Raw genomic sequence first — 12,421 nt, forward strand, 5'->3', positions numbered from 1 at the left:
TTATAGACACAGGTGGAGTAATGGGAGATATTATCCCCAATCGAAATTCGATGAGTCTCTTGTAAATCTCAGGCTTTATTCTCACAACTTCACTTCCAGTTTTTGACTCCTTGCAATGTCAATGACTCTTGTACATCTTCAGCGATAGCATAACTATCCTTGACTTAGTCAATAATCTCAACACTAAATCCCTCTTAGACACAGTAATTCAGTAGGAGGAATTAGAACAAATTGCATACTTCAGCATGACTTGCAATGAAATTACCAAAAATTCAAAAATTCTCAAAATTATAAGTCCAATCTCCTAGTCATAGAAAATCACAGTAAGGAGATTTAATCGATGAAGTCACTTTATATCAGTAGTGACTCCAGACAATCTTCAGAAACTTAGAAACCCTTACACTTCAGCAAGGGCACAAAATTCAAAACTATGAAAAAGCCACAAAGCCAACAAAAGCAAATAAATATTCAAGCATGCTTTTTCCAATGAAATGAGCCCTCATTTATAAGCTTTTGTTGTCAAAAGTTTCCATCAAACTCCACTTCAAAAATCTTGAAAGTTTCCCAAAAGAACTCAACTCTAGAAACTTTCCAAATTGCTTTTTAGAAATATCACTTAAAGTCATTATTATAATAATATAAACATTATTATAATGATGCTACTCAATGAATAATAACTAAATAGGAGCTCATGCAATTATTAACCTGATTAACTGCAGGTGACGACCAACTGCTAAGCCATCCACTGCATTGCCGAAAATAGCAACTACGAAAGATGAACTTACTAAAAATAGTAGATCCATAATTGAGACCCCCAAAACACCCTATCAGCTCATGAGGGTCGCTATGGTGAACTGACTTGACCACTGTAGGAACCTGCTAAAAATGGGGACATTACAAGTTAAGATTTGCTAGTGCACAGGATAAAATCTGAAGAATGATTAAATTCTTCCTTTATCCAAGTTTTGATTCATAGGCATAGAAATGTCTACATCACAATGTGATCTTGAACTCATCCAGATTTGACAGTAGTTCTCTATGATTTAGTACATTATCTCCGAGATTGTCATTTCTCTCATAATGTCTTTTGTACAAGTGTTCATTATCTCAAAGATTGTCACCTCTTAGATAATGAATACAAATGGTGAAGCCCATAATAGTCAATAGCCTGACAGTAATAATTTTAATGCAATTATTTCATTAATAATTAAAGTACACAAATGTATTATAATTCAACCATACCAAGTCTTTTTCTGAAGTGATCTATGTTAACTCAAGAGAGAGGTTTGGTAAGAATATTTGTTGTCTGATCTGTAGTGGAAATATATTGTAACTTGATAGTTTTCCCATCTACCATATCTCTTACATAATGGTAAGGAATTTCAATATGCTTGGTTCTGTCATGAAAAACTGGATTCACTGAAAGCTTGATGGAACTCTGATTATCACAGTGAATAATAGTGGGATTCATGGGTTGATCATATAATCCCATAAGTAACTTTATATACCAAACTACTTCCCGATAAGCCATCGCAGCTGCAATGTATTCAACTTCTGTGGAACTCTATGCTACTAATAATTGCTTTGTGCATATCCATGATATCATTGCTGAGCCTAAACCAAAACAACATCCTGAAGTGCTTTTCCTATCAGTAACACTTCCACCTCAATCTGAGTCTATGAATCCATGTAAGTTTAAGTCAACTTTCTTATATTTAAGCCCAAGGTATAGTGCTTTGTAAGTATCTCATAATGTGTTTGACTGCAACTAGGTGAATCTTCTTTGGCTCACACATAAATTGACTTAAGGCATTAACAGGATAGCAAATATGAGGTCTTGTATTTACCAAGTATATAAGAGACCCAATCATCTGTCTGTAAAGAGTAGAATCTATGGAGGGTGATTCTGTTGTTGCTTAAGTTTGTGTAGATTAGTCTCCATTGGAGAAGACATAGGTCTACAATTCCATATCCCAAATCTCCTTAAGATGTCTAATGTATACTTACCTTCATTAAGTATGATGCTGTTATAGTTTTTCCATACTTCTAGTCTTAGGAAGTATTGAAGGAGTCCTAAATCTTTCATATCAAATTCTCTAATTATATCTTTCTTGCATTGATCTATACGATGATCATCACCTGTTATTAGTAAATCATCAACATATAGTATCAAAATTATCATATCATCTTTATCCCTTTTGTAATAGAGATTTGGATCAGCTTCATTCTTAGAGAATCCTAAACTGGTGAGATATATATTGATTCTTTCATACCATGCGATAGGAGCCTGTTTAAGCCTATAGAGAGCTTTCTTGAGTTTGCAAGCAAAGATTTTAGGATTATGAGTTTCAAATCCTTCAGGTTGTTCCAAATATACTTTTCTGTAATCTTTCCATTCAGAAATGTTGTTTTCACATCCATTTGATGTACTTTCCATCCCTTTGATGCTGCAATAGCTAGGACTATTCTTATAAAGGTGTATCTGGCAACTGGAGCAAAGGTTTCTTCATAATCAATTCCCTCCTGAGAGAATCCTATGGCTACTAATCTGACCTTATATTTATCATTGCTACCGTCAGTAGCATGCTTGATCTTAAATATCCACTTAGAAGAGACAATAGATTTTCCCTTAGGCCTTGGAACAATTTTCCAAACATCATTTTTAATAATAGATTGGTATTCTTCTGTCATGGCATTCTTCCAAGTTATATGTTTGATAGCATCTGAAACATTTGTTGGTTTAGATAACTCATGTTTGCTGCATAGCTAGAAAATCTTTTGGGTCTTTTGCTCTCTCTGAAGGTTCCAAATGGTGCAACAAAGTCTTGTGCTTCCTCTACTATCTTAATAGCTGAAAGTGGTCTTTTCTTAGGATTTTGAGTTTCCTCAAGATTAAGGTTTTGAATCTCTCCTTCGATTTCTTCAATGTTCTCCTTTTGAAACTTAGGATTATGATTTTCTTCAGAACTAAGTCTATGAGAGGGGTCTTCAAAACTTAGGGCTCTATTGAATGCACACTCTTCTTCAAAGATAACATCTCTACTAAGTTCAATGTTTTTCCGACTAGGTATGTAAATTCTATATGCTTTTGAGGTTTCATTATACTTGACAAAAATGCCTTTCCTTTCGGAAGGTTCTAACTTAGTTCTCTTTTCTTTTGGAACATGTATGTATACAGGGCACCCAAATATCCTAAGATTACTTATATTTGGTTTAACATTAGAAAAGACTTCTTCAGGAGTTTTATCTCTAAGGTGGTAGTGAGGATTTCTGTTTTGAATATGGACAACAGTTTATGAGGCTTTTGCCCAAAGATAAAATTTTAAGTCTTGATCAAGTATCATAACTCTTGCTGCTTCTATAATTGTCCTATTCTTCCTCTCTGCTACCCCATTTTGCTTAGGATTATAAGGAACAATATACTCCCTCTTAATTCTTGCTTCTTTACAAAAATCTTTAAACAAATTTGAAGTATATTCCCCTCCATTATCAGACCTAAGAATTTTAATTTATGTCTTGATAGGTTTTCAATTAAGGTTTTGAATTCTTTAAATCTCTTAAGGATTTCTTCTGATTCTTTACATTTCAAGAAGTAAATCCATGTTTTCCTAGAGAAATCATCTATAAAAAGTAAATAGAACAAAAATCCTCCAAGAGAAGGAACAAACATAGGTCCACATATATCTAAGCGGACTAATTCTAAAACATTGTTAGACTTTCTAGTGCTCATTTGAAATGGACTTTTGGTGTTTTTACCTAATGCACATCCTTTGCATATGCTAGAATGATCTTTATTTAATTTAGTTATACCAGTAACCATCTTTTCCATAGTCGATAAGGCTTTGAAGTTTAGGTGCCCTAACCTTCTATGCCACACTTAGTTTATATGAGTAGCTTCATGGATTAAGGCTTAAATAGGTTCTATATTTAATGCATACAAGTATCCCTTTCTTTGACCAATCAACTTTGATTTCTTAAATGAAGAGTTCTTAGACCAGGTCATTACTTTATTGTCTATGAATGCAACCTAATGTACATCATCTTCAATTGTTGTAACAGAGATTAGATTCTTCTTGATTCTTGGAACATAGAGCACTCTTTTGAGGTGAAGAGAAATACCCAACTTCAGTTTCAAGGTGCAGTTCCCAATTCCTTTGTCAGAATGAGTGGAATTATCACCTATGGTAATTTTGTCATTAATTTCTTCTGATATTGAGTCTAGTACTTCTTTGTATCCTGTAATGTGTTGAGATGATCTACTATTAATTACCCCTGCTTTGCTTGATACTTCATTTGATAGTGCTGAATACTATACACGTTTCTCAATATCACATTTTCCTCTTTCTTAGTAACGTTTATACAATTTATTTTCTGCTTTGTATTCTCTGGGCAATTTCTTTATAGCGTCCAAATTTCTCAAATTTAATGCATTTTGCTTTGGATAAATCTCTCTTAGGTTTGTCATTTCTTTGATGAACCTTCTTCTTACCTTTGTAGAAATTTGCATCGAGAACTTGAAGTTCTTCATCTTCAGTTTTCAATTTCCCTCCTTTCTTGAGTTGTCTAGATTCTTCTTGAAAGGCAATCTCCTTTAAGTCTATTGAAGTCTGAAATTTTGTCTCTAGCATTTACTCCTTGTGAGAATATTTCCCATGAATTTGGTAATCCATCTATTGCCACTAATGTTAGTTCTTCATCATCAATTATTTACCCAATGCTTGTAAGTTCATCTCTTAGACTAGTCGCCCTTAGGAAGTATGACTTCATAGATTCTCCCTTATTTTTATATGATTTAGTTGCCTTTTTAGTGAAAGGGTTCTAGTTGTATTATTAACCTCATATGCATTTCATATGCATTTATTAATGCACTCGTCATATTGAATGTTGTTTGATGTTTCATTAGCATAGGTACTATTTCATTTTTAACTCTATCTAATATGATTTTCATGGCTTTCTTGTTTCCTTTGATCCAATTAGTTTTAAAAGGATCAGCATCAAGTTGCTTGGATTCCTTATCAACAAATTGTGTTATATCATTTTCTTCAAGAGCCATCATAATTCTGAATTTCCATGCAGTGAAGTGGTCTTTTCCATCAAACATATCTTCGGGTCTGATTGCATTGGCCATTGTAAGTAGAAGGATGTTGCTTAGATATGTTTTAAATCTGATTATCAATTTTCAGAGTCAAGGTTTGACAATGTGGCTCAGATACCATGTAAGTGTTTTGCAAATTCTAAAGTTATAATACTGATGTAGTATTATTACCTTGTTACAAATCAATCTACTATAATCTATGTTACCCAGAAATGTGTTTCCACCTCTAAGACTCAGGTTTCGGAAACGGGGACGGTTTCAGGGACGAGGGGACGGCAGGAAATGTTTCCAAGCCGTCCCCACCTAGATAGGAAAATCGGAAACGCGTCCCCGAAACACAGGAAACGGTCAACGAGTTTTGGAAACTTGTTGACTGTCCCGAGGACTGCATTTTCGTTTCCTAGAGGTTTTCGGGACTTCTAAAAAAGTTTCCAATTTTTACCACAAAAATTAAATAAGCCACCTGCGGACCCTGCAACTTCAAATATATTAAAAAATAAAACTTTTAATGTTTTTTATATAGACTTAGGTTTGTTAATATAATAATAACTCAATGTTTTCATTTCCTATCTTAATGTTTTATTAAATATAATCATAACTTTGCGTCCATTATTATATATAATCATAACCTTGCGTCCATTAATAATAATAATAATTGTATACTTTTGCTGTTACATGATCCATTATCCCCACGGAATCATATAGATCTCTTTATCTTTTATGGTTTAATTTATATTACAGATCTAGTCTAATTTGAAAGTTTAATTGTTTAAGTCTTAACTTTTCAATGTTTTCATTTTGTTGAAAGTTGATGTTTTTCATTGTTTCATTTGATTGATTTCATGACTTACTAATGGTAATTGTAAGTACTTAGATGATGATTGAAAGTGATTATTTGAATTTTCTTAGATAATTGAAAATGATGCTATTTAGAATTTTGATTTTCTATGACGACTCAATTAGATGCTGATTGCTATGCCCTATGATCATTGATGAATCAATATTTGATGAATGGAATTGATAATTTTTAACTATGTTGCTGTGATGAATGTAGAATTGATGAATATTTTTGAAAATTCAGATATATATATATATATATATACATATATATATATGTATATGTATATATATGTATATATATATATATATATATATATGTATATATATGTATATGTATATATATATACATATACATACATATATATATACATATACATACATATATATATATGTATATATATATATATATATACACATATACATATATATATACATATATATATATACATATATATATGTATATATATATATATATATATACATATATATATATGTATGTATATGTATATATATATGTATGTATATGTATATATATATACATATACATATATATACATATATATATATATATATATATATATATATATATATAGTTGTCCTTTGTCATCCCCTATTCCTGCAAAAAAAAAAAACTGTCTCGGAAACCCATTTCCCTGTCCCCCTGTCCCCTCGTCCCGGAAACTTGGGGTAACATAGACTATAATTCTAGGCTGAATGTTATTGTTCTGGAAGTCTGCAATAAATTCTGGAGATCATATTTTATTTCTGCAATAAATAGCCAAGGAGTAGATTGCTAGGAAAGCAAAATTAAGATTGTATTGTGTGTCTTCTATCCACAATCTTGCTCCTACTTATATATTACCCAAGAGTCTTGCCTTTTCAAATAGACACAACCCCTTCTAGGTCGGCCCTCAAATAACAAACTACTCCAAAAATCGGCGCCCTTGCTCATTAACTAATAGTTAATACTTAGTTAACTACAATAGTCAATAGAAGGCATATAAATATGCCCAAATCTCCGATCTGTTCTAAGGGAGATGTAATTATCATGAGATTATATATAAAGGAAATGACATGCATTTAGATCTGTCTCATCTGAAAAATTAGAACATTAATATGATCAAGTTATCAGGATTTAACACCATGCACTCTATTGTAGCCAAAAATAAAATCCAAAAAGATGGGCACATCATACTTGTAAATTCCATGTAGGGTGATGTTTGGATGGACATGTGTTAGATTGTGTTGTAGTAATACTTGCACAAATATAACCACTTGGTCCGAGCCTTTTGATGCCTTTGTAATTTTGAAGGTATCCCTCCACCCATTAATTAACAATCCCTCTTTTATTGTCTATCTTGGGGTGGTAAGTAGTGCTCGGTGCCTCTAAGCCTAAACAACTCCTGCCAAAAATGACTCATGAACTACTTGTCCTTGTCGTTAACTATGCTCCTCGAGAACCCCTAAAGTTTGTATACCTTCTTGAAGAACAAATCTACCACTTGTACTCCTGTATATGTAGTGGCGATCAGAGAAATTGTGCAAGCTTAGTAAGCCTGCCCACTACAACATAGATGAATTCGTTGCCTTGGTCTTTGGGCAAGCCCATGATAAAGCTGATCGAGATACACACCCACTTTCTACTCAGAATGGGTAGGGGCTGTTTTAAATAGGGGCTACAAAAAATCTGCAAAGAAAGACGTGCTTTTGTTTATTCCGCTAACAAGTAGGACACTCATGTACATATCTAAGGACATCTAATTTGAGCCCCCTTGCAGGTGAATCTCTCTCATATATTTTGTTATGTCTTAAAACACCTTGAATGTTTGAAAATAGACGCATCGTAGAGGAAATTTGGTAGTCTAGTGGCAACAATTCTTTAACATAACTCTCTTTACAAATGATGTAAGAAATCCTTTATATATGGAGCTCAATTACAATGAGTGATAGATATTAAGTTGAAATCAAGGTCCAAGATTTATCCACATAAGTCTTAATTAGATTTTCCATAACCGTAGCTAAAATGCCTACCCAATCACAGTTAAGCACCACCATGTGGGCCCATTAGAAAATTATATTTCCTTCACAAGTCAATAAGAAAACTCAAATGCATAACAACCAAATAAGGTGCAATGACAAATGGATCAATGAGAAAAGAACACTTGTAGAAGAAGCCACCACCTAGCAGACTAATAAGATGATGCCACTTGTATTTATACCAAGCCATATTTGAGATTTTTTTCTTAATCCCTTTTTCCTCTTGGAAGATTCAATGAATTTAGACAGAATATGATAAAACTCTTCCACTAGGACACTTGGCACATTCTCATTGATTAAAGATATGGCTTCCACCTCATCATGTTTCATTTAACTTGCAAGGCAAACCACCACTTATAAATAATTGTGAAATTCAAAATGATAATTTCAACATATCAAGTTAGAGAGACTTCGACAATCATCACAAACTCACTATTTTAATTTCCAATAACAAAATTTAATTGGGTAATGCAAATTCAAATCTCATTTCTCTTCTCTAAATCGATTTACAACCAATAATAATCAACATCATTAAAAAAAGTTGTTATTTTCCTTGTTTAAAATCGATGCTAATTATTTAAATTAAAAGACTTCTTGAATAAATCAATTTAAATTGGCTCCCCTTTGGTTGAAATTGATTGATATTTCTGCAAAATTGAGGACCTTGGAGTAATTTATTTAATGCATGGCCCCTTTACAACTTCAGGTTGATTTGAAAATATTTAATTTTTTGCCATTATTTTCAATTGTCCATTTGTTAAAATCAATGCCATTTGGATAAATCAATGCCACAATGGTTGAATTAATTAATTAATTTTTAATAATCAATCTATATTTTGCAAAATTGAGATAAATTTAATCTCATCTCATTTTAAAATCCATTTTCATTTTGCAAAAATCAAGGTAAATTTGAAATTCATTTTCATTTTGCAAAATCGAGGCAAATTGGGTCTTATCTCAATTAAAAATTAATTTCCACCCCCATTGATGCCATTAAAATTGATCTCCCTTTGCTTAATATTATTAAATATTTAATCCAAAATTCAATACAAGGTTTGATTACATTAAATTTTTATCTTCTAATGGTAAATTCAAATTTTAATCCCCATGCTCATTCCTTATCCCTTTCTTCTTTTATTCAATCATGAGATGGTCCATCTTAAATTTGAGATGATGAGAGGCTTCATCCACTCCTTTTGAGATGAGAGGAGGGTTCATCTCCCTTTCCTTGATATGAAGAGGTGTCTCATCTTCTTTTTGCTTGGGACGAAGAGGTGTCTCATCTCCTTTTCACTTTGGATGAAGATTTGTCTTATCTCCCTTTCATACTAAGGCAAATTCACACATCCTTTGCCCAAAATTTTATTTCATTTCTCACTTCCAGACTTCGCCAAATTTTCCAAATTTTCAACTTTTGCTCCAAGAAGGCCCTCTAAATCCCAGATTGTTGCCAAACTCAGTCTACCATCGAAGACTACCAGCAAAAAGAGGGGGTCCCTATTTGCAATGGAGCAAAAACCTCACAACAAGTGGTAAAAGCTGTTTTGGTATATTATATGTGGTGTTCTGTTCTAGATTTATTATAACCACATGCCACTTCAAGTAACTACTCTGTCTTAGTGTCGCAGGTGAGTACTAACATTATTTTAGAGTGTCAGGTTAGTTTATCTGCAAGCATCAGTATTCATTAATTTTGAGAAAACTTATTTATCACATTGTTATTAAAATTTAAATTACCTGTTTTAGGAGCGAGTTTGTAACTTTGTATGGTTGAGAAATGGCCTGGTTGTAATGATTGGTGATAGCTTAGTTTTGCTCTCTTGTTATTTTGTGTTATTTGTTGTTTCTATTTTATTAAATTGATTAAATATGATGATACGGTGATGTTGCAGTTTGTTTGTTACTCTGGTAATCAATAATGTGATTGCTGTTATTATTATTCTGAAAGTGTTACAGTTTCATGTGATTGAATTTGAAATAATTTATCTGCTGATATGCAAATATGACTAGTTAGTTTATTCTGGTGTTCGCAATCATTTTCTCTAATCTTATAAAACTCTCAGTTTAGATCTGTGTATTAATCATTCATGAATTGATCTTTGTTTTTTATGCCTTATGGCTTATGTTGGAATTTCTTTGGGGTTTTGGAAACTCCAGGTTCTTAGTAGGTGATGGAGCACGTGAATGGGCCAACTCAAAGGGTATTCCTTCAGTGTCAACGGTTGAAGATGCTGATAGGGTGAATTGTGAATTTAGCTATCTTTTCTTTTGAGTTTTCACCATCTAAATGAGGTTTATGCCAACTATATGGTTTCCTGTTGCATTTGTTGATACCTTACTCTCTAATGTGTTGTTTCAATGCTTGAAGTAGTGGCTGGTAACAGAAAGAGCCAAGAACCAGTGGCTAAAATACAAGGATATGCTTTGCTTTGCCACAGAAAATAGTGATTCATCAACTTTCAAAAGTTCATCGAAAACAGGTGCAAGTGATTGTTATCATGAAACGCTTCTTGGTTTTCTGGTACTTAATAATAGTTATATATACACAAATTCTAAAATACTGATTGTATATATCCGAGATTTCACATTTGACCCAGTTAAAGGAATTTAATCAATTCAATGAATTTTATTAGTTTATGATGTGTTGAATGACTATCCATTCACTCTATATTTAAAGCAACTTAAAGACTTTGTTGTAATTAAATAATTATTTCATCGAATTAAAAAAGGCTATTGAGGGAACATGAATGCACTCTTCGTTCTTGCAGGGTGAACCTATGCACTCAATTGTTTTTTCTCTACTCTAATATTTTCTGGTCTTAGAATGCAAGCAACTGTTGGATGTTTTCTACATTGGAAGTTTGCATTATCTTTTTTTTTTGAGATTTCATTTTAATATAGAATAACTGCTAGATATGGGGAAGTACATTTGAAATGGTCAATATTTATGGTTAAAATAGTCTATCTAGTTAATGAAAATCATTTTTAAATTATTGAATTTATCTCTCTATGAGAGGATTCGGAGAGTTCTACGAGGAATATGCCAAAATATGGAGCAAAATCATCAAATCTAGATATCTTGTTTCGCTGATTTTTCATTCAGGAGTCAAAATCCCCTATCTTATGGACCAAAAACATGGAATTTAATGAACCTGAAGAGGACCGATCAATCCATGGTTATAATGTGTTTTGAAACATTGATCTTAAGGTATTGTATGGTAAGATAAAGATGCATGGTTGGAAAATTACCCTTAGGAAATAAAGTAAGGACCATATAGAAGAGGAAAAAGAAGAAATTTGAAACAGCATAAGTTGGCAAATAGGAAAATAAGAAGGTATGCCTTGTTTCTGTTTTCTCCAAGATCATGAGAGTGTTATGTTAGTAAGGGAAGGAGCAATTTCTAGGGTCATTTCAATAAAGGTGCACCGTTTGAAGGCCCTGTACAATGTGGGGAACAAGAATAGGCATTAGTAGGAAATTATCAAATTATGGTTTGCTAAAACCTAATGCCTTCCTCTCTTGCAGTGGCATTTATAGACACAAATTAAACTCTTAGGATTTTATAGACACAAAAATGCATGGTTGAAAATGTCGATGTAGGTAAAACATTGGTTAAATTTTTTGTTTTCATATATCAATTTTATGATGGAATTATGAATTTTTTCTTTCAAGATGTCAGTTTTTAATTTAATACATTTTGTAATTGAATTCAACAAAGAAAAATCTTTCTTTAAGAGATTTTATTTTTTAGTACTTTCAAAGTTGCCAAGTTGAAAATTTTGGACTTGTCGAGTACTCTTCGAGTCTGAGTTTTTAAACTATGTCTGAAATCAAGTAAAACATTAGTGGAAACCCTTTGCTAAAAGGTGAATGTTTAATTTTTTCAATGTTGTAATTGATGAGTTGGATCATCCCTGCCATTAGCATTTCTGCCTGAAATATACTTGAATTCTTAAGTATCCAAATTAGTTTTCCTTTTTGAGATATTAATTGACATTTGGAAAATATATAAAACACTACTCATGAGAGATTGGTTCTTTTGAATTACTACTCATGTAACATGGGTCAGTGATTTTGATTCGAATACTACATAGCACAATCTTGATAAAAATATCACAATTTGACTTGCTGTGGGAAACTCCTAGTTATTAATTGATGAGCTAAAGGGGCTCTGTAATGAATGGTTCATAACGCACAATTCTTGCTAAATGTTTTGCAAATGAGGTAGAAAACTTGATGAGTTTTTAAGTGCGCTTTAGTTGGAGCAATACTAAGATGTCTGACTTATGAGCATCAGCTAGATGCAATGAGTGCCAAATGTGTCATTCATTCTCATGAGAGATGGGTTGATGGACCACTACACATGAAACATGGGTCAATTTGACTCAAAAACTACACAATTGAATCCTGATACCAATATCACAATTCGGAAAACCTTGTAAGGCATT

General features: G+C 32.5%; 1 protein-coding gene across 1 annotated transcript in view; it reads left to right on the top strand.

Moving 5' to 3' along the window:
- Positions 1-12,421, top strand: part of LOC149562196 (N-terminal nucleophile aminohydrolases (Ntn hydrolases) superfamily protein) — a 203,421-nt gene that overhangs the window by 111,854 nt on the left and 79,146 nt on the right. Inside the window, exons 5-6 of the mRNA XM_089825739.1 lie at positions 10,130-10,211; positions 10,344-10,452. Of these exons, the coding sequence (XP_089681865.1) occupies positions 10,130-10,211; positions 10,344-10,452 (191 nt within the window). The remainder of the gene's footprint in view (positions 1-10,129; positions 10,212-10,343; positions 10,453-12,421) is intronic.

Source organism: Cupressus sempervirens, chromosome 4, assembly GCF_028749045.1.
Source record: "Cupressus sempervirens isolate cs-2001-9-10 chromosome 4, ASM2874904v1, whole genome shotgun sequence".
NCBI classification, from domain to species: Eukaryota; Viridiplantae; Streptophyta; class Pinopsida; order Cupressales; family Cupressaceae; genus Cupressus; species Cupressus sempervirens.